General features: G+C 57.3%; 1 protein-coding gene across 1 annotated transcript; it reads left to right on the forward strand.

Annotated features, from left to right (window-relative positions):
* On the forward strand, positions 1 to 26,797 carry SRRM3 (serine/arginine repetitive matrix 3). Its single transcript, XM_014876436.2, has 15 exons — positions 1 to 50; positions 7,808 to 8,037; positions 11,020 to 11,121; positions 14,418 to 14,552; positions 14,645 to 14,725; positions 15,103 to 15,132; positions 15,540 to 15,608; positions 15,869 to 15,904; positions 16,546 to 16,596; positions 16,699 to 16,803; positions 17,421 to 17,592; positions 23,186 to 23,514; positions 24,048 to 24,275; positions 24,532 to 24,669; positions 26,437 to 26,797. The coding sequence occupies exons 2-15, from the start codon at positions 7,814 to 7,816 to the stop codon at positions 26,651 to 26,653; spliced, it is 1,917 nt and encodes a 638-aa protein (XP_014731922.2). The 5' UTR covers positions 1 to 50; positions 7,808 to 7,813; the 3' UTR covers positions 26,654 to 26,797.

Below are 26,797 nucleotides of genomic sequence, written 5' to 3' on the forward strand. Positions count from 1 at the left end.
CGGCCGACAGCGACCCAGCGGGGCCGGGCCCAGCGGGACGGCGGGGCGAGGTGAGGCGCGGCCGGGCCCGGGGCTGTCGGGCTGGTACCGGGCCCGTGGCCGGGAAGGGAGAGGAGCGGGCGCGGGGAGCGGTGGGACCGCACTGGGGGGGTTCTGAGGGGACGCTGGGGGGTGCAAGGGGTGGGGAAAGACGGGCCCCCCCCCCCCATCCGGTGATGCTGCGGGCAGGGGGTGACGACCCCCAGTGATGGGGATTTGGGTGTGCGGTGCTCCTCATGGGGCTGGGAATTGGGGTCTCCAAAGGGACAGGGATGGAAGGGATGGATAAGGCGTGCATGGTATTATGGGTGCTGGGACAGCTGGGCATCCCACCGGGAGGGGTGTGCCACGGGTGCCCCCCATAAGGTTTGATGCTCCTGGGGGTGTGGGATGGGGTGAGGAGTCTGGAGATGAGCTGCTTTTTGGGGCACAGGGGGTCTCTGCAGAGACGCGGATGTGCCGGGGGCTCGCTGGTGCTGGGGAAGTGGCTGGGAGGGCACGCACTCTTTCCCATGCTGGGGGGAGACAGGCTGGGACTGGGACAATGGGTGACCCCCAGCAGTAGGATTTTGGCTGGGAAGGACGGGACAGTGATGGTCCCTCAGCGAATGCTGGTGCCGGGTGTGGTGCAGGTGGGAGTCGAGGCTGAGACAAGATCCCCAAAGCCCCTCTTTCTGCTGCGTGGACCCCCAGGCTGTGCTGGGGAGGGTTTGGCTGATGAGATTTCAAATCCTGCGGGTGTTGTAACGAGGGAAGGAGAGGGGGAAAGACTTGGCAGCAGGGAGCCACAGCAGCAACTCAACTGCTCGTCTTTTGGGAGTGTTTTGTGCTTCTCCTTCCCAGACCAGGAGGTTTGTCTCCAGAGATGTCCGGGCTGTGCCCTGCAGGGGGCTGGTGGCAAGGGGTCGGGCCATGGCTCAGGGGGAGCAGGTGGCTTTCGGAGGACACAGGTTCATTCATTCCCTCCAGAGAAAGATTTCAGACTGGATGTGTGTCTTGGTTTGCTTGTGCTCCCACTGCTGTAGTGGGGGGTCACCTGGGGGCTGGCAGCATTTGGGGGTGTCTCAGGTTGATGACAAATGCCAAAGATCTTCTCCGAGGGTGCAGATGATCACTGGTCTCCCTGCCTTGGCATGTGGATTCTTCTCTGGCAGAAGCACAGGGGCACCCCCGCTGGGGGAGGATTTTGGGGACAGTGTTTGTGTCCAAACACACATCGTCATCGTTCTGTCCCACTCTGCCAGCGTGGCCTCACATAGTGCCACCCTCTGTGTCTCACCTGCTTCCCCTAAATCCCCCCAGCATCCCAACTGCCTCCCCCTGCCCCAGGACTCATCCTGACAACACGTGCAAGGAATGCTGGGGGCTTTCAGAGCCAGAAATTGGGCAGATTTTAAGGGAACCTTTGGTCCTTGGTCACTGTTGGGAATGGCAATCGAAGGTTTTGCCAGGCAGAGGGGGTGCAGGAATCTTGATTGGCTTTGTCCCTGGTGTCAAGAAAATGCTGCTTTTCCCCTGGACAAAGGGTCTCGTGGCCCAGGGTCCAGATCCAGTTGTGGGTGGATGTGTGGCAGCGGGTCCTGGAGGCTGCTGGAAGAGGGAGCAGAGGGTGCTCACCCGGTATCTCTGGGCAGGGGATACCTGCGGGGTGCAGGTCACCTTATGGGGTTAGTGCTTATGCTGAGGCTCTGCCAGATGTGGGGGTCCCCAATCCCCAGAGCCCTTTCTCCTCCTCCTCCTTCCTGTCTCCCAGCTCCCGTTTTCCCCGGCCAGGTGGCCCGTGGCTTATATAATGTGCTCAAACCCCGGAATAGCTCCTCCCGTTACACAACCACCCAGCCAGCCACGGGGGGGGATGGTGGGGGGGATTCCCAGCTGGATGCTCCCCCTACACTGGCAGTGACCCCCCCTGTACCTGCAGTGCTCAGCCCCGGGGGTTGTTTGCCAGGATTGTGTCCCCTTTGGGGAAGGTGACCTCATTGTGACAGTCATCCCTCTGCTCCTCCATGTGCTCAATAATTGCTTTTATTTGTAGTAGTGTTGTTACTCCCCTTCCTCAGAGGGGTGATGGGCCTCGGGCTGACTGTGCCTCCTCATGACTCCTTGCCCAGCAGAGCAAATGGCCCCAAAGGTGCAAAACCTGGGGTGGCTGTTGCCCCTCTTCATCCCCATTCCTTATTTAAGCACTCCTGTTTGGGGAAGGTCTTGCAGGGCATTCCCAAGGGGATGAGGAAAGTGTGGCTAAAGGGGTACAGGGCTGGGGATCCCATAGGAAAATCCTTCACTGGATCCCCTGCAGGGGAGGATTGCCGTTGCCACGTGGATGTGCTGCTCCTTTCCCTCCTCCCTGGTTCAGCAATGGGATCACTGTGTGGGTCCTGGGGCAGCTCCCTCTCATGGCGTTACCCCTCTCCCACCAGCTCTTCTCCAGCCAGAGCTCAGAATGGAGCTTCTCAATAGCCAACAGCCCAAGGGGTTCAGGCTGGTGAGGCTTCAGCCACAACATTTTGGGGACAGGAGTAAATCCTGGCTCCTCACCCTCCATTGTGCCCTTTTCCTGGATCATCTCCAAGGGATCTCTTGTGCCCACACCCCTGTGTGATTGTCCGGAGGGGGACCAGTCCCCAACCCTGGCTCCCCCATGCCTACATCCCCAAACCAGGAAGGAGCCCAGTTGCTTAGCAACTGTTTAGCTTCTCCACCAGCCTCCTCATCTATTTTAAAATATATATATTTTTATATATATACATATATATATATATCTGCACAGACGTAGGTATGCACATGCAGCTGCAGCTCCTGACCTCCCAACCAGTATCCATATATTCTTTACTAATTGCTTTAAAGTCTGTGAGGTGTCAAATTTTGGTCGGGCAGCTATAGGAGAAGATGCCCTGGGCTTGGGGAAATAGGAATGGAAGCACTGGCATGGCTGTCACCAGTCTATTCCCACTGCCCCTTGCCACGGGCATCATCCCTGTGGCTTGGGGCTGGAGGGCAGTGCTAACGAGCCCCAGAATGGCTGCACTTTTAAAGCTAGATTTGCCTTTTTTTCCTCGTTCTTGAAGGTCTGACTCACGGTTTTTGGCACTGGAAGGCAGCTCCGGAGAAGGTCAGCCCAATTAATGGCAGCAACCCCGGACTTTTCCTCCTTGTAACTCCAGCTGGGTGTTCAGAGGAGGCTGACTGCCTGGCCATGGTGTTCTGGCATATTTTGTGTCCTGAAAAAAAAATCTTCTCCTAGCTCTCGCCACAGCACAGACAAGGGAGCAGCCTGGGAATGGGGCTGTGCATGCTCTGGGACAGGGTTATGGTTTCAGTCGGTGCTGGTGTGTCCTGATGAGATCCTAACAGGCAGGAGAACCATGGGGACCACCCCTCTGAGCCTCTCTGGAGTGACTGGAGCATCCTCCCCTCATCTGGGCTGTCCCTGGCGTGTTGGGGCAGAGCTCTGGCACGCTCAGCACACGAGTGGTCCAGGCAGCCGCCGTCCTGGGCTCGCTGCCCACATCCCGTGCCCGCATCCCGGCACCGGCGGGTGCTCACGGCCGCCCCGGCTGGTGCAGCTGGATGTGGCGAGAATTAATGGAGCACCGGCCGGAGGCGGCTTTAATTAGCACCGAGGCACGGGGAGGGGGCAGGATGCCCGGGGATTGCTGCCGCCTTTCCCCAGCGAGGGAGAGATGCAGGGAGAGCATCCAGGCACCCTTGAGAGCATCCAGGCACCCGGGAGAGCATCCAGGCCCTGCCGGCCGCCCGCTGCCATCGCGCTCCCCCCGGGAAGCGGCTCCATCCGCAGTACGGCCCTGCGGCACGGCTGCTCAGCGCCGGGGGCTGCGGGCACGGCCGGGGGCTGAGCGGGGCACAAGGGGGGATTTCGGCAGAGCCCCCTGGGAAGGGGCTTGTTCTGAGCTGGGAAATAAAAGGGCCAAAGCGGTTTGGTGAAATAACACTCTTTTTCCCCCATCGTTTTGCTTCTTTTCTTTCGAGCTGGAGTTCTGAGCCCAGTCAGAGCAGGACAAAGCCCCCAGATGGGACAGCCCCAGGGTTGGGACATGGGGACAGTCACGTCCTGGGGGCCACCCCAGCCTACAGGGAGGGAGCTCCATTCACAGCTTGGTTGGAAACCAGTAGCCCCAAACCCTGGCAGGATGGCGAGGCCAGGCCTTGCACCCCAAGCTGGCAAGGCCTGTCTTGGCTGTGTGACAGGGACACAGTGCAGTGTGTCCATCCTTCTGTCTGTCCTGGCAGTCTCTGAGCTGGTTCTGTGGGTGCCCAGGTCCTGCACACCCTGGGTGTGTTTCACATGGCTGGGAAGAGAGGGAGGGAGAGACCTGGGAATGGGGTGGAGGGTGGTGGTGGAGAGTGAGGAGGAGGAGAATGGAAAAGAAGGATGAAAATGGAAGATGGGGATGAGGAGGAGAATGGAGAATAGGGATCGAGATGGAGAATAGGGATGAGGATGGAGAATGGGGATGAAGATGAGGAAGAGGATGAGGAGGAGAATGGGGGGATGAGGATGAGGACGGAATTTGGGGATGAGAGTGAAAATAGGGATGGAGGATGAGGATGGAGGATGGGGCATCTCTGAACACTTCCAAAAGCTCTAATCCAGGTATCAGAAAGCACATGCAAGCTGAAAAGCTGGATTGACCTCCCCAAGGCCCAAGGTGGCACGTAGGAGGAGGATCAGGATCCCAAAATACGTGGGCGAATGTCTGGTTAATATGGGAAAAGAGGGATTTGCTCAGGAGTCTCCCTAGCAGCTCCAGCCCATGGTGCCAGGGGGTTTGGGCCCTTCTGGGCTGCAGCAAGGGAATTTGGATGCCAGCAACTGTCCCCAGCTACATCCTGCAGCCTTTGGGAGTGTGTGGAGACGCAGAGCTCACCCCAGAACTCCCCCTCTCCCTCTGGGCGAGGCAGCCGGGCAGCGGCTGCCAGTGATTGATGTTTGTGGGTAATTACTGCAGATAATGAAATATTTAACCATCATCTTTATTATCGGGGCAGCGCCGAGCCAGGCGGGAAACCACTGCTGTTGGGACAGGGCTGTGCTGATGGGTTTGGTGCCGATTTTGGTGCTGGCAGAGCCGGGTGGTGCCTCTGTGGCGGCCAATGGATTGAGGTTGGGGTGGTGGCAGCCACTCTGTGTGGCTTGCCGTCCCTTGTGAGTGCAGGGCATCGCTGGGGTTCTCCTTGCAGGGCAGGGAGAACACAGACCCACCTGGAGGACACGGGCTCCCCCTGCCCTGATGCCTTGTCCCCATTGTCACCAACAGTGTAGGGCTGGCTCTGTTTGGCACCCAGGGATTTGCTTGGGGCACCTTTGGCGAGCTGGGGGGAGGGGTGTGGGTGGGTTTTTCTCATTCCTTTGTTTCCCTGCCCGTGCTGTGGCTGAGCCAGGGGGCTGGTGGCAGCTCCCACGGTGGATATTGCTGCAGGCTGAGGGGACACTGGGATGCAGTACCACATCCATCCCCAGTCCGGCTCCACCCTCCTGGCCCCGGGGCAGCTCCATCCTTTTCATGGAAACAGGGACCATTTCCTGGAGGATCTGCATGCCTCCCCCACCATGCAGCCTTCTCCCACAGGTACCCATCCAGCTGCCAGTTTGTCTTCATCTACCTGCCCAGCTCTATATCTCACACACTCTCAAGGTTTCTCAGCAATGAATTTATCCACTGCTAGGCTCAGGATAAAACGAATTCCCACTGGGGACAAGCAAGCAAAGGCTGCTGCAGAAAGCATCCTCTCCTTTCCCCTCTCCTTCCCTGAGTCCCTTTGTGGGGGAAGGTTCCTAAGTGGGAAGCTTCCCCATTTCCCTAACTTCCTTCCAGGTTTTTGGTTTCATGTCCTGATGGGAGAAAGAGAGAGAGGAGCCCCCAGGGCAGCATGTCTCTGTTCTCTAGCCTGGAGCCACCCTGGGATGTGGAGGGGGCTGAGTTCAGGGTGGGCAGGGAGGGCTGAGCAGGGTTGTGGGGTGTCATGGGGTTTGAAATGTGGGTGCTGCAGTCAAGGGGGGGGGGGTCGGGGGACCCTCCAGGTGCAGGGATGAGCATCCAGGAGTGCAGAGCCCTGGCTGGCTCCTGCTGCACCAGCAGGATCTCCCCTGTGCCTCTGCAGAAATAAAGGCTGCTGGCTCCTCTCTGCATGGTAGTAATGGGGGGGGGGGAAAGAAAAAAAAAAGCCCTGTAATTAAGCAATCAGCTGCTGTCCTCCCTGGGCAGGCTTGTCAGGAGATAAATGACTGTGTGGGGAGCCAGTGGCAGCAGGAAAGTCAGGGATGTCCTGTGGGGATGCTGTGGGGTGGGAGACACCTTCTGGCCAGGTTGGGGTGGGATCCCCACCACCCCAGGGAGGGCTCTGAGATATTTTCTTTCCTCTAACACAAAGAAACCTCGTCAGAGGCCCTCGTGGGTGATCTGCATTCCCACCCTGGCTCTGTCCCAATGGCATGGCCATGGAAAGCTCTGAGCTGCCTGGTATCCTCGTGGAATGGTCCATTGGGAATGGCAGGCCTTTCCTGGGCCTGAAACAGTGTGAACCAGTCCATGATCCATCTGCCCTTCCTGCTTCTACTGGGCTTAGGGATGCCTCCTTCTCTGGGTCGGTGTTTGCCCCTTCCTTCATGGGCAGAATGTGGCAGCCACCCAAGGATTGGCTGCTTCCTGCACAGGAGATGACAACACCCATCCTTGGAAGAGCTTCTCCAGCAGGATCTCTGGGACAGGAACACCTCAGAGAAATGTCTTTCTGGCAAAAGTTGCTTCTCCAAGCCCAAATCCAGCTTGGAGAGTGAGGCAGGATGCTCTGCCTTTGCTCTTGATAATTTCTCTTTGTGCAGAGCCCCTGTAAAGCCCAGGTGGTGCCTCTGCAGCCTGGTGGGGCTGGTGATTAAGGCAACAGATCTCCATTCTGGGGAGAGGGCTGGAGTGCTGGGCAGGGGAGCTGGGGCACAGCAGGACAACAGGGCCAGTGAGGAATGGGTGCTCAGCCATGCACTGATGGCTGCAGGGCACTGAGACAGGGCTGAGTCTGTCTGGGTGATCCAGGAGATTTGGGAGCATCTCCTCCCTCAGGCTTGGGTAGCATCAGCCAGATCCTCAGCACAGCAGTGCTGCTCGGGAACAGTTGTCCTCTTCCAGGGGTTATTTTTGGAGCCAAGTGAGGACACGTTGACTGTGTGGTGGAAAGAGGAGGCAGAGACACGTGAAGGTGAAGGAGCAAGGAGAAGGCAGGGGGGCAGAAGCTGGTGGGGATCTTCATCTCCTCTTGCAGCCCACACTGGGCCATGGCAGAGAGTGCCAGGCCACAGCCCAAGAGCATCAGCAAGTGTTTGCTGCCTGAGCATCACGACATCCCACAGCTGCAACCAAACCAGCCAGTGCAGCTGGGAAATGCAAGGGGATATCTGAGGTCTTTGGGTCCCTAGAGGACTGTGAGGCTGGATGTCTGTCCCTACTCCAAACCCACACTGGCTGACAATGGGGGTCCGTGGGGGCCATATCCTGCTGCTGCTATACAGTCTTGGGCTCCACAGACCCACCCTTGGCCAGGTTTTTCCAGTACAAGGCTCCTCTCTTTCCCAGGAGCTTGTCATGGTGACAAGCCCCAGCCTTGCTTTGAGGATGAGGAGACTGAACTGTCCCCATCAACCTGCTTTCAAGATTGATTTTACCCTCAGGTCCTAGCAGCGTCCCCTTCACTGCTGTGGGGTGAGAGGGGAAGCAGGGCAGGGACTGACCCTGACTCTCTCTCTCCCTCCCAGGCAATCATGGCTCTCTACAACAATGGGGCTGACGTGCCTTCGCCCCAGGAAGCCTCCAATGGCTTTCCCCAGCCCGGTGCCTCAGGAACGTGGCACAAGGGCGAGGAGGAGGTGCGGCTGGTGGAGCCCAGCATGGTGAAGAAGGCTCACCGGGAAATCCTGGACCATGAGCGCAAGCGGCGGGTGGAGCTCAAGTGCATGGAGCTGCAGGAGATGATGGAGGAGCAGGGGTGAGTGGTGGGGACATTGGGGATGGGATCCTTTTGACTGGTTTGCACCTTGTTCTCCCCGTTTAAAAAATACCTTGGTGTGGTAAATGTCCCTATTTGGAAGTAAATCCGATTTTGAGTGAACCAAACAGCTTTGGTGGAGGGAAATGCCTAGGAGTTCATCCACTTTCCCTGCTTGGAAGTTTGGACTCCCAGCTTGTCCTGCAGGGAAAGCCAAAGCAGGAAGTAGGAGTGAAGCTGCTCATGGTTGTGCAAGTCATCAGTGCCACCTATCCTGTGCTCCACATGCCTGGGATGTGAGATCCCAGAGGAAAGCTGGGGTTTAGTCACAGGAGAGGCTGGTTTGAGGCTTCAGTTGGCCCTGTCTTCCTTCTCCTCCCCAGTTTTGGGGTGATAGGACCTCCTGCCCCCATCCTGCCAGTGCCATGGCCAGGCACTGCAAGCTGCTCCCCGGCCTCTGCTCTCCCCTTGGGAAATAAAGCAATAAGGAAAAACCCAAAGGGCTGAGGAACATCCCTTCCTGGGTGGGCAGAAAGGACTGAGAAAGAAATAAAGAAAGGAGACCCCCCAACCCTGCCAGACATGGCTGTGCTGTCTCTGCCAGCAGCCAAACATCCTGATCCCACTGACAGCTCTCTAAAACCTGATGGATGGAGCAAATTCTTCAGCACACTTGGGTAGATGGGGACTGGTATCAGCTGGGGAGAAGGAAAATGGATTGAGGGAAGGCTTCGCCAAGGCTTTCATTAAGAGTGCAAGCGTGACCTAGAATTAAATTGTCTCACACAGACTGGAATAATGATTGTGTCTAATTTGTCATTATGGAAATAAATAAGGCTGACCTGCCACTTTGGGGAGCCCAGAGCCTCCTGTCGGGTTCCTGAGCCCTAGTAGGGATCTTACTACTGGTAGTATCTTTACTGCAATGGGTAATAGCAACACTGCAACCAGGATTGTTGTTATTGCTATAATTGCTTTGCTGTTATTAAGGCTATTAATAACACTGATGATGGTGATACTCTGAAATGATAATATAATTACAGTAATAATCTTGGTCAACCTGCTTAATCTTCCTCCTGCTCTTCCCCTCCACAGAGGGGATTTTCAGGGGGGTTCCATGAGAAGGGATTTGCACCCCTGAGGTTTCTGCCTGCACCAGGAGCAGCCTCCTGGCCATGTCCCTGGGGGAGTTGTTGATGAGGGCAGAGCCCCAGGATGGATGTGAGTGTCAGCAGAAGGGGATCTGCAGGGATTTAAGCACTCCCTTGTTTCCTTAAAGGCGGATGGCTCCTCCTGCCTGTGCTGTAGCTCGCTCCAGGCTGCCTGCACTGTTATTCCCTGCCTGCAGGCTGGATTCCTTGTCCAGAAAAGAAGTGTCAGCAAATTTTCTTTCTTTCCTAAATCCATTCTATATGTTAAATGCAAAAGCAAACCCCCTCCAACGGGATTATAAGCAGCACCAGGGGAATGCAGGTGGGTAAAGGCTGGTGGTGCTCCTGCCTCCATCCCTGGAGGTGGTGGGGAGTTCCTCGCCTTGGCCTCCCCCCACAGATTTGCTAATGGCCCAGCCGCAGTGGCCCATCTGTCACCTCCTGTTTGGCCTCATGTACCCTCTCCAAGAGCACGGGCCGTGTTCTTAGTATGCTGCAGCAAATGCTCATCTTGGGCAGACATCTTCCTGCTGCTGTGGGCTGGCTGATGTCCATGGGATGGCCAGGGCCAGCAGCTCTCTCCTTGTGGGGTGACCACACTGCCCAGCTGGGTGCACTGCCGTCGAGGGAATGGAGCAGAGCAGCATTTAGGGGTGCTACCCTGGTTTTGGGGCTCCCCATGCCCAGGTGCAAGGTGAGGGGAAGCAGCCAGGCTACCTCCATACCCCGTTATCAGCCTTCCTTCTGTGTGGAGTCTGGTTGGGGAATTAATGAGAGCCTTTCAGTGCAAATGAGTTCGTTAATATTAATTCCCTTCTCCTTGCTGTTCCCCTTCATGGGCACTGCAGGAGGGATGGGTGATGCCACGTGCCCTTCTTCACCCAGGGCACCCAGAGCACTGCAAGGGGCGTCACTGTCCCCAGCATGGGCTGTGTGAAGTGCCAGCCTCGGGGACTGCAGGGCTAGGATTGGCTCTGGCATCCAGTTTTCTGAGCTGATGGGATGTGATGGAAGGAGTGGGCCATGAGCAGCCCTTGTAGAGGCTGTGGCTGAAGATAGGGACACACACAGAACCCGACCCCTTCCCTCCCAAGGTGGCATTGTGGTGGTGACATGAGGTCCCTCTCCCTTCACCCTCTTCCCTGGGATGATGTCAAGAGCATAATAGGTCTCTCCAATACATCCCTCTGTTGGGATCTTTTTAGTTGAGGAGGATGCTCGAGTGCCCTTGTGCAGCCACAGCACGTGGCACAGGACCACCCACCTGCGGCTGTCACCTGTCCCTTCCCAGGGACACCTCGGGGACGGCGGGGGTGCTGTGGTTTGCAGTGGCTCTTCTCAAATGCCAGGATGCAGTGATTAGTGTCTCCAGTTAATAACCCTCGGTGGTAGCACAGAGCTGGCATGGCTTTCAAAACCCCAGAACATCACAGGGGGTGCTCGTGATGGGACAGAGATGCTGGGAGTGAACCCCAGAATCACTGGCTGCAATGGTGGCATTGCCAAGGGGGTTTGGTGAGCACTTGCCCCAAAGCCTGGGGCGTCACAGGGAATGGCAACTGCATGGTCATCCTTTTCTTTTCCCTCTTCCTGATGTCCCTTTCTCTGCCAAGCACTGCTGGGAGAAGCAGCCAAGAGAGAGGAGGACATAGATAATGGTGCCAGGGGATCAAGCAGAGGTCCTGATGTCCTCCAGGCCCTGATGACTGTCACCATGCCACCTCCCCTTTTGATTGCCCCTTGGGCCATGTGTCACTTCCAAAGGTATAGAGTTCCTCAGCAGATCCATGCTCCAACCACAGCAGCCCTGATCACATGTTTGTCCACCCAGGTACTCCGAAGAGGAGATCCGACAGAAAGTGGGGACCTTTCGGCAGATGCTGATGGAGAAGGAGGGTGTGCTCACCAGGGAGGACCAGCACGGGCGCCAAATGTAAGTCAGGCACCTTCCAGCTGGTCCATGTGTGCATCTCATCCCAGAGAGGCACGGCCTTGATTGCCTCTGGGTATCAGTGGGCAGGTGGGTGGGTGGGTGAGGGTATATCTGGGCATGACTGGATAGATGGATGGACATGGAGAAGGGATATAGGGATGGATGGATGGATGGATGGATGGATGGATGGATGGATGGATGGTTGTTGGCTTTGATGGTTGGTTGTTTGGTTGTCTGTTCAGTCAGCTGGAGGCAGGATTTGCCCCTCTGAGGCAGTATCCTACCTCTGGAGAGGTTGAAGGTTATCCAGCACTGGTCGTTTGGAGACCTCTGGGTGCTGTGCAGAGGCCAGCACTGCAATGTTCCTGTTGCAGTTGATGAAACCCAGATACAGAAGGTCTCAGTGCTTGGCTCATCCCACCAGCCAGGGGCAGGAACCCCATGGAAGAAGCTTCTCCAAGGAGATCCTATATTGTTCCTCTGTTTCTAATTACTCCTCACAGTGCCTGATCCTGGGGGGCTGCATCTGCCCTGGAAGAGGGCTTAGGGCTCAAGTTTGCCTCAAAGCAGCCCAGCTCCTGCTGGGGACATGCCAGTCGCTACTCCTGCCTTCGGCAGGACTGTCTCCAGCCTCACCAGGGTCCACTCTGGCTCGATGATGATTTATCAGTGCAACACTTAATGGCCCATGCAGCATGGCTGGCCTGGCGTGCACCATCCATCAGCCTGGAAACCAGGTCACTTGGGACAGGAATAGATGCTTCAGGTTCACTGAATATTAATGCTTCATTAGGGTCAGGAAATCAGGGCGAGGGGGGAGGCAGGGAAGCCGTGGCAGCAGGGAGAGCCTCCCTCACACCACTCTGCTGGCACGCCAGGCAGGGTGGGACACAGGGACATGGCTGTGCCCTGCCTGGATGGGGCACAGGGGCTTGGGACAGCGTGAAACATTCAGGATCCTCCTCCAGGCAGGAACAAAACAAGGCATGGGGAAAACCAACCTGCCCAGGTCACTGAACATCACACCTGAGGTGTTAACAAGTGGCCTTTGCTGGTGGGGGCAGGAGTCATCTCCAGGGCATCTTTCTGGCAGGCTCGTTAGGGCCAGCACTGTAACAAGCACATGGGGAAGCCAAAGGTGCCTTGAGGTTACCCTGGCTGTCACCTTTACAGGCTTGGTTTTGAAAAACGAAGGGTAATCATTAAAGATTAGCCCCAGGGCTATAAATAATAGTGCTGAGCTGGAAGGAGCAGTCTCACAGCAAAGGATTGCTCGGAGGAGAGCAAAGCCAGAGGTGCTTGAGGAGGCTGGTGGGAGCTGGGTCCAAAGCAGGTGGCTCTTCAAGCAGCAGGGATCTGAGCTGCTGGAGGATACTCTGCGTGCCAAAGGTCTGTGCTGCATGGAGAGGCTGGACATAGGGCTTAAAAAAGCTTTAAATAAAGAGCCTCAGCCCTTGTGGTGGCTGGGAGAGTGCTCAGCAGAACATCTCGTGGGCTGGTCCTGCTCCAGCACCGCTCTGGGCTTTTACCACTCAGTCCTTGGCTGCTGGGACTGTGAGTCTGAACCAGCTGGTCCTGTTTCAAAGCCAGTGTGAGAGCTCAGCATCATCTGCATAACTCCCCAGGGAAAACTGAGGCATGGAGCAGAGCTGTGACCACCTGAGTCCCTGGCTTTGCTCTTTGTGCTCTCCCAGCTCCCGTCTCCGTGTGCATAGCTCGGTACAGCCCGGTCCCCAAGGAAAAGAGCTTGATGGACAGGCTGGTGGGATTGCAGACAAAGGCGAGCGTGTGCTGGGCAGGGAGGGATAATTGGAACAGCACAAGGCTGGTCTTGAGCTGCTGAGCACAGCTAATGGGTGAGATGCTGGCAGCAGGCTCCGGCGTGGAGCACTGCCTGCTCACGGAGCAGAGACACACACAGAGAATTAACCCCGCTCCCTTCTCTCTTTGCCTCTTTTCTCCCCCTTCCCACAGTTGGGTGAGTGGTTGAGAGGCTGCTCCTACCTTTGGGACATGGTCAAAGCAGGAGTCAGTTGCAAAGGACCCAGCAAGCCACAGCTGTGGTGCAGAAGGGAGCTCAAGTCCTGCTTGAGCGATCGTCCGTGGTTAGGGGGAGGGTGCCTCGTGTGTAGTTTCGGTCCAAGACATTTCTAATTAGGTTAAACAGCCCATGGCCTGCCTGTGGCCAAGGATGTCAACACGTGCCACTGTCAGATCTGCAGTCTGGGACTGGGAGCTTCCCTTTTCTCAGGCAATGGCCAGGCTGCCAAGGGACTGATGCTGTGGGGCTGCGCTTCTCTGCCAGCATCTCTGACTGCTCGCCTCCAGACTTGGGAGGGCAGAGAAGCCCACGTCAGGTTTCTGAGGGCAAATCTCCCCTGGGAAGCAAATACCTGGGTTGGTATGGTGCTGGGCACTCTCCAAACCTGTCCCCATCTCTTAAGTTTCCCTCCAGAGCATCTGGATGTCCTTGTCCCTCCATGGGTGAGATGTCCTACATCCCCCAAGAGCAAATGAGAAGCTCCCTGTGGGGTTTGCTCCTGGGGCTGATGGCAGAGCCAGACCAGGGAGGTGGGGGCAGCAGGGTTGGGCAGGGTCTCCTGAGACTGTCCCAGTCCAGCTGCCAGGTCTCTGCCAAGCCCTGCCCACAGCCCTGGTAGTCAATGGCAACCTCATGCCGGTTTCCATGGCAGTGGGGAAAATTAATGCTGACGAAGTCACTCAGGAGAGAGAGAGACCCTGATGGCTCTAGGCACAATGTCGCCCCACCCCTTCTTCACCTGGCCGTAGGAGGGACATTGACCATTACCTGCCTGAAGCTCCAGTGCTGAGCTGGTGGCACTGTGGGGTGCTGGCCTCAAAGCCCAGATCATCCTGGGCAGTTCCCACCTGAATTTCCACTGCTGGTCTTCTGCCAGCTCCTCTCACCCTTATCCAGCCCTGCAACCCATCTAGGCTGACCCAGCCTCTCGTTCAGCCCCAGCACTTGAGCAAAGCCAAAAGGTGCTCGAATGAGGCTAAGGCTGGGCCCTGTGGGGAGATGGTGGCCCGAGTCTCACAGTGTCCCTGTGCCAGCCTGGTGGGGATCTCTGCCGGGATTGGAGCCACAGGAAGATCCTGAGCAGACCTCTACCCGGGACTTTGCTATGTGTGGACATCAAGGAACAGGACCAAGGGGATGCTGTGGCAGAGGGAATGTCCCCCAGCCCCTGTAGCTGCATTGGGGCTGCTCCCTCTCTGGTGGGAGACAGGGAATGGGGATCCCCAAATGAATCCTGCTCTTCTTCCTTTGGCAGTGTGATAGAGAACCACCACGGGGTGGATGGGGAGGAGTACGCAGTGGAGTACCCTGACTATGGAGAGGGCTGCGTGCTGCAGTGCGACTGCTCGGCCGAGTGCTACCGCGAGGACAGCGGCCACCGCGAGTACAGGTTTGTGTGGATTTTGGGGACCCATCCAGGGACACAGAGGCCAGGGGCCTGTCCCTTCTTCTTTCCCCAACCCTGTCCACTGTCTCCCACAGGCTGAAAAGACGCTCGAGCAGCTCCACCTCTCCTCCACCCAAGAAGAAAAAGAAGAAGAAATCAGGTCACCGCCGGAGCCGGTGAGTCCCTGGCTGTCCCTGGATGTCCCCTCTCTCTGGAAGGCAGCTCACCTCCCAGCTCATCCTTTTCCCAGGCTCTGCAGGGACAAGTTGGGGGGGCAGTGCATCCCTGGATGTGCACCCTTAAGAGGTGCAGCACATTTACATGTACTGATACTGCAACACACACGCGTGTGCACACACCGCAGTGAGTGCATGCACTGGTGGGACCTTGCCTGGTCCATGTGGGAAAGGAGCTTGCTGCCTCAGGGCACAGCACCTGGTGGGATATGGCTCTGTGAAGGATCCATCTGCCCAAAACCTCACCACTTAGCACTGGCTGCCTGGGCAGGATCATGTCCCTAATGTCCCTTTCTTCTCTGCCTTTCCTGTGGCAGCAAAAAGAGGAAACCCGGCTCAGAGCGCAGGTGAGTGACCACTGGGCTGGGTGGGCTGTGGGGTCCCCTCTGGGTTTGCAAGACCACTGGGCACGTGCTGGCCTCTACCACCCACTGTCACCCTCTGAAATCCCACTGGGAATTGGCCACCCTGTCCCCGTCTGGAGGCTGTGGAGCCCACGAGGTGGCAATGAGACACAGCAGGATTTGGGCATTCCAGAATTGAAGGCAGCCAGAACCCTTCTGCCAAAAGTCCCTTTCTGTCTCCCGGCCCAAATCCCCCAGGAAATAACTGCCATGTGATGTTCATGCATCCCATGGAGTGGTCCAGGGGAAGCAATGTGACTGGGGGTGGTGGGACCAGACTCCCCTGGGCCGGGGGGAAGAGGCTGGGGAGTCCCTTGCTCCCTGCTCAAGGGCGCCCACTTCCCCTCTAGCTGTGACAGCTCTTCACCCATCCGCAAGGAAAAGAAAAAGAAGACTGGAAAGAAACACAGACGTGACAGGTAGGATGGACATGACAGCAAAGGTGGTTGGGAAGGGTGGGGCTGGTTGGAGCTGCTCAGGCCCTTGGGCTGGGATGGACACTTATGGCTTTTCATGGGGCCATCACCTCCTCACAGCCACTGTCACCTGCCCTATCCACCAGCCCATCTTGGGGCCATGCCCCTGTCCTTCCCTTCATCCCTGGAAATTACCCAGCCTTTGCTGCCTGCTGGCCAGATCAGTGTATCTCCTTCATCTCTGCCTCCTCTTCATCCCTTAGGTCTGAATCGGGGTCACGAAAAAAGAGAAGACACAGGTAAGAGTGACAGCTACCAGGAGCCACCCCATTACCACCAACTGCCACCTTCCCCTGCCCCCTGTGTCCTGCTGTCCCCTCCCCTCTGCCCATCGTGATGGACCCCCTCACCCCACAGCTGGACACTGCTGTGTGTCCTCTGCTGTTGGATGTGGCACAGAGTCCGGCCACTCTGGCTGACTGTGGGGTCCCACATGGCCCCAGATGTCCCTCTAGGAAGACGAGGGGATCCCAGGCAGCCATGGCCAGGGCAAACCTTGACTGTTGTCCTGCTCTGCAGATGCCCTCTGCCAACACTGCTGTTTTAGGGTGAAAGGAGTGAAAAACAGAGAGTGCCAGAGAGGGCGCAGGGCAAAATAAGTGTGGGGGGTAATAATGGGCCTGAGCCCTGAGGATGCTGAGCAGAGTCAGTCCTCCTCTTCTCTCCTGCCTGGTCTCACCAACCTGCACCTGACCCCACAGTCCCCCCAAATCCATCTGGGATCCCCACCACACTCTGAACCTCAATGGAGCCCAACTCCAGACCAGGCAGGTCCTTCCCCTCGCTCCTCCTGCAACCTCGGTGCCTCTGGGGGGCTGGGAAAGCCACCCCCAGGTGCTGCCCCTGCTCCCACGTCTGCAGCTTTCGGCTCTTCCCGCAGGTCCCGAAGCCCCAAGAACAAACGGAAAGAGAAAAACAAAGAGCGCAAGAGGTGAGTGGCCGGGCTGGCGGGGGCAGCGGGGCTCTCTGTGTCCCTGCGTGTCCCCTGCGGTGGCTCAGCCTGTCCCTCGGCCCCCGGCCGCCCTCTCCGCAGGTCCCGCAGCGAGTCCCCGGCCTGGCGTTCGCACCGCCGCAGCTCCTGCAGCTCCCACAGCGCCTCGCTCTCCTCCGACGACAGCGGCTCTAAATCCCCCGGCAGGTAGGGACACTCCGGGACCCCTGCCCCAAACACCACACCAACAGCCCCCAGCCGCCGCCATGGGACCCCGTGGGGTAGAGGGCAGGGACAGAGATGTTCTTGTGATGGACACCCTTATATGGTGTCCATAGGTGGCAGAGATGTCCCAGGAATGGGTACCCTGGGGGATGGAGGGCAGAAGATGAGTGACAGAGGTGTCCCAGAGATGGGGACCTTTGGGGATGGAGGGCAGAGGCAGGTGGCAGAGGTGTCCCAGGGATGGATATCCTGGGGGATGGAGGACAGAAGGTGGATGACAGAGGTGTCCTAGAGATGGAGACCTTTGGGGATGGAAGGCAGAGGCAGGTGACAGAGCTGTCCCTAAGACAGGTAGTCTTAGTCTTAGACAGTAGAGGGGAGTAGGATGAGGCTGCAGCATCTCTGAAAGGTTTGGGAACATGGTCCCAAAAACGAGGTTTCAATTTTTAGCTAAAGAAAGCACAAAGCACAATTTCTCACCCCATTTTTGGCTTCGGCAAAGCCTGGGCTGCAGCCGGCGGCTCTGCCAGAGCCATGCCAAGGGTGGAGCCGGGCTCGGGGCCGGGGTTGCCGGCAGCTGACGGTGCGGTTCCCCTCAGGCTGAGCCCCAAGCGCCGGCAGGATGGTCCCAAGGGCAGCAGCGCCCGCTCCAGCCGCAGCCCGTCCTCCCCCTCGCCCCAGCGCTCGGCCTCGCCACACCAGAACGGGCACAAGGGCAGCGCCCAGAACGGCCGTCACAGCCACGGCGCCCCGCTCCCGGAGCCCTCGGATGTACGTAGGCTTTTCTTGGATCACTCTTCGCTTCCCTCCCCTCCTCCCTCCACAGGACTGCCCCCTTGCTCTCCTCTCCCCTCCTTCCCCACTCGCTCGGCTCCCCGCCCTGCCCAGCCGGAGCACACGGGGGAGATGTGGGGTGCAGGTTGCACTCTCCCAGCACTCACCAACCCCGCGCTGGGTGCACGATCTCCCTGGAGGAGCCAGCCCATCGCCCTGAGGCAGAGATCAGGCCAGCCAACAGGTCATCCCTCCCCCAAAGCCACACGTCGCACTGCGGATGTCACTCCCCACCCCGGGATGATGGCTTGGTGTCACCTGCCAGGGTCAGCACCGGGCTCAGCACCTCCCTAAGATTGATCCCAGGCAGCCAAGAAATGGGCAAAGCAAGAAAATTCTTGTTTGCCCACCAAGCCCAACCTTTCCTAGTGCCAAGGGGCCACCAGTGTTCAGGATCCCAACAGTCTGGCCAAGTTAGGGTTTGGAGGGAATTTGATGCTGGATGCTCAGATTTTAGGACCTTGAGGTCCCCATGGCAGGTGACATTGGAGCTGAGCATCCCCAGCTCTGCCTCAGCATCCCGAGGGTCTTGGTGAAACCTCGGGGGCTGCTCCTTTGCTGAGTGGGGTAAAGCCCTGACCCAGTGGGCCCAGGGGGCCAGCCCCAGTTTAACCAGTGCTGGGATGGTGAGGAGCCTGCTTTGGCTAAAGGGGGCCTGGAGGCAGGGCTGAGTGAAGGCAGGACACTGCATTAATGGGGCCCACGCAGGTCCCCACTTGCCCCAGGGACCTTTAATCCCACAGGTCCTAGGGGGACACTCCTGGGCTGGCAGCACCCAACGCTGACATCCCAACACCTCCAGGGCCAGGGGCACCCCGGAAAACGGGGCCAGCAGCTCCCGACCCCACATCCACGTCCCCTTCGCCCTCTCCAGCCCAGCACCCCCCAGCAGCACCCAGCACCCTGCCCACCTCTCGGGGCACCTCTCTGCTTTCTTCTTTCCTGTGGTTTCGGCTGGGGCGTGGGGGGGGTTCGGGTGCCGAGGCGCCGCCCCGCTCTCCCCCTGCCCACCCCAGCATCGCCCAGGCCGCCGAGCTCCCTTGGCTCCCCGGCACCAGCGGGACTTTTCTCCAACAACTTTCTCTCTTTCTCTCTCTCTCTCTCTCTCTCTCTCTCTTCTTTCTCTCTCTGGTTTCTATTTTTTATTTTTTTTTCTTTTTAATCCCATCTGTGTTTTTCTTTAGCCTCCCATTTGAAAAAAACCCAAACGGTAATATACACTTCCATTTCTTGCTCAGCAGAAGCAGGGACGAGGGGGAGGGAAGGGCAATGAAACGTGCTTTTTTTCCCGCCCCCTTGTTTTAGTTTCCTTTCTCATGATTTCTTTTCTTTTCCCTTGTGATGTACAGAAATGCAAATGATATATATTTCTCTTATTTTTATTTTTCCCCACCCCGTCGTCATCGTGTTGTTCTAGAATTTTTTGCTTTTGTGTGTGTTAATGTGGAGAAGAAAAAAAAACAAAACAACAAAACAAAAACAAAAACCTGATGTGTTTTCTAAATATTTACCACCGTTGAACATTGTATTTCCATTTTCTATATTTTGAACAAGGAATTTAAAAGGGAAGAGAACCCAGCAGCTCTACACTGCAAAGGAGCCAATTGCCCTTTTCCTCCTCAAATTGGCAGCTGCCCGGTGTCCTCGGCTGGATCCTGCTGCCGTGGCGAGGTTTTCCTCCCCGCCTGCAGGATGAGGCCGCTGGGTGCGGGCTTATCCAAGCACCCTGCGGTCATCCCGCATCCTGCATCCCGGACAGGATGAGTGCTGAGCACCCTCGGTACCCAGCCCCTTCCCCACCTCCCGCAGGCGCCCCAAAAGCTCCGGGCTCGGCCCGTCCCACCCCAGCACCCCCAGAACCGTCGGGAGCCAGGGGTGCCCCGGGGCGCTGCGAGGCGTTACCTTCCCTTTTAAATACCCAGTCCTGTCTCCATCCATCCTTGCTGCCTTCCCGGCCTTCCTCCTGGGTCTCTCCTCCTCCTCCTCGCCCACACGCACCCTCCAGCCCCTCTCTCTCTCTCTCTCCGGTTTTCTTTGGGCCAACACGACCCGACATCCCTCGCCGTGTCCCACCTCCATCCATCGCCTTCCCTGCATGTTATCCGGGACTTTGCCATGTTATAGAGTGACTTTTTAAGCCTGAACCGCAGCCTGATCGGGTTACAGACATCAGCCAGCCACCCCCCCGCGGCCCCCCCGCTCGGCGGCCGGCCGCAGCCTTTCCATTGCAAAACAAACAAACAACCAAAACTTCTTTAAAAAAAAATATATAATAACAATTAGAAGCTAAAGAGACCAATTTTAAAAATAATTTTAAAAAGTCTAAGCAAAGCAAACGGGATTAGCCGAGGGGTCTGGATCACCGTACTAAAGAGTCCTTGTCTTTTTCCCATTCTGCCCTCCAAATGTGGAGATTATTGTTTTCTTTTTTTATTATTGCATTCCTGTCACTGCCAATTCCGAAGGTAGGTATTTTGTCCACCTCTGCACGTTCACTTCTGCAGATGAGCCTGTTGAAAAGCACCGTAGCTTGATTTAATGTTATTTTCTCTTTCTTTCTGACTTTCTTTCTCTTTCTTTCTCACTCCCCTTCTCTGTCTCTCATTTTGTCTCTTTTTGGTGGCTATATATAATTTTTCTTTATTTGTATGGTTTTCCCCAGTTAGCTGCAAAGCCATGCTCTTCTCTTACGTTCTTTATTTTTTAATTTTTTTTTTTTGCCCTGTCCACGTAATATTTTTTTCTTTCTTCCCCCCTTTTCTCTTCCCCGTCTCCTCGTGCTGTCGGTAGAATGCATTTCTGTGTCTTTCAGCCCTCCAAATTTGTGTTCGTTTCCATTCAGGGGCCGAGCACGGCTGTTCCCTTTCAGTCCCCCATTAGTGGCCGGGTAATGAAGGCAGAATGTAATTAGGGAGAAATAGCGGCAGTGGCCACGTGTAGAAGTGGGCACAGGGGGTTTTGGGGTGGATGGATGGGACGAGAAATGAGAAATCTGGGGAGATGTGTGGGTTAAGCCCCTCTTCAGGGGGAAAAAACCCAGCTCAGGGAAAATACTGAGGGAAGCTGCAGTAGGGAAAGGTTTAAATCTTCCTGCGTGGAGAGAGGCAGGGGACAGCATCCCTGCCCTGGCTGTCCCATCCCCACAAGTGCCCAGTGTGTGTTTTCCCTCTTAGGCCGAGTCTTTGGCAATTTGGGTTTATTTGGGATTCTTTCACCTTTGCTGCCTTCCTGTACGCCAGGGCAGGAGACTCCAGGGTTTGGGTGGGAACCCTGCATCCCACAGCCCGAGCCCACGGCGTGGCCAGCCAGTGCCAAAATGCCCCCCTGGGAAAGAGGAACCCCCTCTCTCTTTCTCTCTTCATCATCCTCTTCTTCTTCATCATCTTCTCTGCTTTAATGTTCCTCTCCTGGGATGCAGGGCTGGGCATGGGCTCACCTGATCAGCCACTCCGGGGCTGCTGCATCCCCCTGGAGCAGATCCGTGTCCCCCAGTGCTTGCAGGACAGCTGGGCAGGACTGATCATCACTGCCAGCCTCCCCCTCGCTGCAGTCATTGCAACAACAACTGGTTTTTAATAAAAAAAAAAAACCAATCCCCCCGTTTTGGCTGCAGCTTGCAGCTCTGTGGCTGGAGGGATTGGCTTTTCCATGGGGACAAGGAAGTGATGAGGTGTGGAACAGTCTGGGATGCTCGGGGATGTGGAAGCCTCTCATCCCTTTTACAGCATCTTCATGGTGATCCTCAGAATCCCAGCCCTTCACCCTGCCCCCTTCTTTTTTAGGAGAGAAAAGTGGCATTGAGAGCACAGTGGGATGGGTGGAGAGAACCTCAGCCTCAAGGATTCACTGACCATTTATTGGTGTATTTGAGGCAAGGGGATGGCGAGGAACTGGGGTCACCAGGCCTGGGTGTGGTGGCACAATCCTGGCACCACCTCAATATCCCTGAACCCCCTTTGATCCCCTCAGCTGGACTCAGTGATGCCCTGTGCAGGATTCACCCTTCCAGGGATTCTCAGGGACCTGGCACTGGGCTGTGGCCGGGGTAAAGGAGACCCCAAAGCCCTCCAAGCTGGGGTTTGCCAGCTTGGTCAGGTCTGGTGTTGCAGGAGCTGTTTCCACCCATCTTTTTGGTCTCGTGGTGTTTGCAGAGATGGGGGGAACACGCAGGCAGCGTTTGTGGCTCAGAGGAGCTCAGATATTTGGGATCCTCAGGGCTGGGCAAAATCCCTTGAGGTCTCAGTGAAAGCCTGGCTCAGGGCTTGGCCACAGTGGTGGCCCAAGGTTTCCTCTCCCGTAGGAGAAGTGAGTTGGTTTGTTTTATTTCTCCTCTCTCTGGCTCTGTCTCTGTCTCTCCTCCTTCTCTCGCTCTTTCTTTCTCTCTTGCATTTTTGTGAATCTAATGATGCACTTATATTGCCCCGCTTTTCCCTTCTCTTCATACCTTACCTACTAAAGGAGGAAATGCCACTTTTTTGGTAAGTGGATGTTAACCAAGAGGGACTTAAAAAAAAAAAAAAGCATATAATGGAAAAAAATTTAAAAAAAAAAGGAAGCAGAAAGCAAAGTCTGTGTTGAGTGCTGATGAGGACTTAGCAGTTCCCTGCAGAGTCACAGCTAACAGCTCAATGCGTGTCCCAGGAAGAGCTCAGAGACATTCGTTTATCTCAGTAACGAGGACATTTGTGAAGTTTTGCTTTGTTTTTTATTTATTTATCTTTATTTTTTAAAATTTGATTTGATTTGGATGGTTTTTCTTCTTTCTTTTTTGTTGGTTTCTTTTATGCCTTCTCGCCCCCCGGCCCCCCTCCCCTGCCTTGCCCTCCATTGTCGCTCTGTGCCGTTTTTTCCTCGTTTCTGGATTTGTTTTAAGCCGAAAGCCGTACTATCGATAAAAACTACACGTATTGGAACATATATCTCTATATATGTGCATGCCTCTGTGTGAGCAGACCCCATCACCTCCAGCCCCCTTTGGTTCGACCCTTTCCCCTCGGCTCAGTCTGATTTACTCTTCCCCACCGCCCCACCTTCCCTCCTCTCATCTTTTCTTTTTATTTTTACCCCCATTTTCTTTCCTTCGTTTGGGTTTTACCCCCTTTTCCCTTCCCCTTTCTTGGTCGGGGCGGGCGGGCACCAGGGTTTGCTTTATCCCCTCTCCAGGTGTTTTTCGGGGGTGGGGGTTGTTTCTTTCCCTTCGAGCTGTCCCTCCCCGACGACTTGGGGCTTTCTTGGATTTATTTCTTTTCCTCCCATCCCACCCCTTCCTTTGGGTTTTTATTACGATTTAAGTTGAGTTCTATTTTTTTGGCGTTTTGCATGCGGAGGTTTGCATGACCCACGTTGTTGAGGGCGAGAGGAAGGTGCAGAGTAGCGTCTGTGTAGCCTGCCTTATGCGATGTGCATTGACGTTGTGATCTGCGCCCCCGGCCCGGCGCCCCCCGTTAAAATCCCCTTTCTCCTTCTTTCTTGTCTTCTTCCTCCTCTCCCTCCTTCTCTCTCTCTCTCTCTCTCTCTCCCCCCTTGCCAGAGGCCGGCCTCGGCGTCCCCGTCTCCGCGGGCTCACGGCAGGACAGAGCCGCCGTCCCCCCGCACCCGGGGGAGCCGACACGGCGGCCGCAGCCCCCGGTCGCCCACGCCGGAGCGGCCCAAGCACGGCCACCGGCATCGCTCCCGCAGTGCCTCGCCGCCGTCCCGACACCGCGGCCAGAGCAAGGGGCGGCCCCCGGCCCCCCGGGAGCCGCCGCCGCCGCCGCTCAGCCCCGCCGGCTACAGCAGCGACTCGGAGGGCTCGGCCGGCTCCCACCCGTACCACCCGCCCGCCGGCCCCGACAGGAACCACGGCACGCACGGAAAGAAGTAAGGGAGTCCTCGGGATGGGGTCCTGTCATCCCTGCCAGGATATGGGAGCTGGGTTGGGATGTTTGGGGTGCAGCTCCCTGCGGGCACTTTAAATCCATCCAGGCAAAGCCCTGAGGAGAGCCGCTGGGTTGGGACGCTCGAGGGATGCGGGATGGGAAAGAAACAGGAACGGGGATGGCAATGAGGACGAGTTGGCGATGGGAATGGGGATGGGGACAGACCCGGAGATGGTGATAGGGAAGGGATGGGCTTGGGGATAGGGAAGAGCCACAGTGGGTCAATGCTAGCACACTGTGGGAAGGGTCATCCCTGCAACGGATTATCCTACTGCGAAGGGCAGTGCCTGGATGGCAGCATGGGATTAGAGCTTCCCACAGGATGCAGGATCCCAAGCAAATGAAAGCCCTGTGCTTTACAGTTAAAAACTGGTGTCATGTACGTGTCCCTTATGGGAACCTGGGCTCCTGGCTGCTGTGGGGACACCCCGCCAGCCAGGACGAGGTGCGAGGTTCTGGGATCTGCCTTCACAGGGTGAAGGAGCGGCACCACCGGGGCCGGCCCAACAGCAGCTCGGAGTCGTCAGCCAAGCACTCCCGGCACGCCTCGGAGCGGAGGAAGAGCCCGTCCCGCAGCCCGGGCCAGCGCAGCAGCTCCTGGAGCTCCAGCGGCTCCCTCTCCAAGTCCCGCTCCCGCTCCCGGGACAAGAGAGCTGGACGCAGCCGCTCCCGCTCACCCTCGCCGAAAAAGCCAGCCAGCAGGTCAGGCCCGGGGGACAGGGGCACGGGGACACCGCGGGTGCCAGCAGTGCGCTCAGAGAGTGTCGCGGCTCAGGGTGGTCCCGGCTGCGCTGGGACTCGGGGAGGGGTCACAAGTCATTGTTGGTCACAGTGGAAACGCCAGCCCCAGGTGGGAGTGTCATCCGTGCAGGGAATTGCTGTCACAGGGTGTCCCTGCGTCCCACACGGGACCCCAACCCATTCCCTGACCGTCCTCTTCCTTCTCCCCGGGGTGTAGAGAGAAGGACAACGAGCCGCGAACACGTCATGGTGATCCCGATCCCGCCCGCCCTCGGCGCCGCTCCAGGAGCTACTCCCCCATCAGGAAGCGGAGACGTGACTCCCCCAGTTTCATGGAGCCCAGGAGGATCACCAGGTGGGTTCTGGCATGTGGCAAAGGCTCTGCCACGGCCACTGCCACATCCCGGGGCTGAACTCTGCTGCCAGCTGACCCCAAAGGGTGCGAGGGTGGATGGATGGATGGATGGATGGATGGATGGATGGATGGATGGATGGATGGATGGATGGACACAGCAGCTCTGTGGATGCACAGGCAGTCCTGAGGATGACTGTGTGAATCAGCTGGCCCAGACAGATGGGCAACCAGACTGCCTCCAATACTGTGACCTTCTGATCTCTTCCTATTTCGGGCATGAAAACAGGAATTAATTTTAATCCGCCTGTACATATTCCATCAATACGCATGTCCACAATCACGTCTTTCCTGCCCTCCAAAAGCTGATTTCTCCTCCTTGGGATCCTGTGGCCTCAGGATCCTGAGCTGTAAGACAGGCAATATTTTGTGCCAGACGAAACACTGTGTGCATATGTAGCACCTCGTTAAGATGCAGTGCTGGCTGCGGGGCCGTGCCGAGCCGAGATTACCTCCTCCCTGACCTATTTGTCTCTTCCACTATCAGCTGGGAGATCAGGGGGGGGCTGGATTTTCAGAAATCAGCTCTGCCTCTCTGTGGGAGGGATTTTGTTTTGCCTGGGCAGGACTGGAGTTGTCAGGAGGGAGGACAGGAGGAACACTGCAGAGCCCAAGGGTTAGAGCTCCCCACAGTTCTCCCTTACAGATGCCCTGGAAAGAGAATTGGCTGGGAAAGCTGCTCCCAGCCCAGCCCAGGTGCCATTGTCTGGTTTTCCATCCCTCTTGCTCCATCCTGGTTTTACCAGGATGTCCCCAGGGAGCTGGCAGGGCTTGGCTGGAGTCCATGGTCCTTGTGGGGACTGTTCACCCCATTCCCATGACCATCCTTGGGGTGGATGGGGATGGCAGACCCTGCTCTGCTCAGGGTTCAGGAGGAGCAGAGCCATTTCTGTGAGGGTGCTGTGGGGAGGGGGCAGCCAGGGAAACACCCCCAGCCCCCCTTGCCTGCCCCATAGCCCAGCCAGAAGCCCCAGGGCTTTTCTTTGCCCTCCTGCCCTGTCCCCAGTTCCCATCACGCTCCTCCACCGTGTGGTCCTACCTCAGTGATGCCAACTTCTCCTTTTCCATTTCATCCCAAGGTCCCTCCCGGAGAGCATCGCCGCCAGCCTGGCTCCCAGGGTAACCTTCCCCTTCCTCCTCCTCCTCTTCCTCCTCCTCTTCCTCCTGGACCCCTCTGTGTCTCCTCACACCATAGGACACCCTCGGCATTCAGCCACTCTCTGGTCCCACTAACACCAGGCTGGGAGAAGGGACAAGGGGCCGACTCCTGATGTCGCTGCCCCCTGTGTCCTCCGACCCCACTGTCTCCGCGCTCCCCGTGTCCCTCCTCATCCTCAGGCGCCAGCGGGCCGCAGCTCGCCTCCCGCTAATCCCAAACGTCTCTTTTTCAGCAGCTTTCAATCTTTGGTGTCTGGGAAACACAAAAGCCACATTAACCTGCTCACTTTCTGCCCTCGACGCTGCCTAATCCAGGACTAACACCCCGGGGGAGGGGGCTGGGGAGGAGGAGAGGGATGGATGGATGGATGGATGGAAGGGGAGGTGATGCCGGGTGGCCGCATCCTGACACCCCGCAGCCGGTCTGGGCCCCGCCGCTGGGACGCTTGGCTGCCCTGGGTGGGTGCTTGGCCATGCCGAGGGTCCACCGCCGGACCCCCTTCCCCGAGCGGCCTCCGGGGGCCTGACTCAGTTTCCCTTTTCCATTTGCAGCGCCCGCAAGCGTCCCATCCCCTATTACCGGCCCAGCCCCTCATCCTCCAGCTCGCTGAGCACTTACTCGTACAGCCGGAGCCGCAGCCGCAGCTACGACAGCTACAGCTCCAGCCGCAGCCGCAGCCGGACTCGCAGCCCCCCCAGCCGCTCCCGCAGCCCCAGCCGCAGCCCCAGCTACAACAGCCGCAGCAGCTCGGAGAGCGCCGGCTTCTGAACCCCCCCGGCACCCGGCCGCAGCCCCCCGACAGCCCAGCTCTGCCCCCTCCATGCCACCTGCGCCCCCAGAAGGGACGGGACCACCGGGGAGGTGGAAAGGAGCCGGGGGATGCTAAGGATGGACCTGGCAGCGGGGGAAAGC

The sequence above is a fragment of the Sturnus vulgaris genome, chromosome 21 (assembly GCF_052056855.1).
Source record: "Sturnus vulgaris isolate bStuVul1 chromosome 21, bStuVul1.hap1, whole genome shotgun sequence".
NCBI classification, from domain to species: Eukaryota; Metazoa; Chordata; class Aves; order Passeriformes; family Sturnidae; genus Sturnus; species Sturnus vulgaris.

Excerpts from the sequence above, each read along its gene's own strand:
- SRRM3 (XM_014876436.2), top strand. The coding sequence starts at position 7,814 with ATGGCTCTCTACAACAATGGGGCTGACGTGCCTTCGCCCCAGGAAGCC. Across the intron at positions 11,122-14,417 it reads GACCAGCACGGGCGCCAAAT|TGTGATAGAGAACCACCACG; the intron begins GTAAGTCAGGCA and ends TTCCTTTGGCAG. Across the intron at positions 17,593-23,185 it reads CGCTCCCGGAGCCCTCGGAT|AGGCCGGCCTCGGCGTCCCC; the intron begins GTACGTAGGCTT and ends CCCCCTTGCCAG.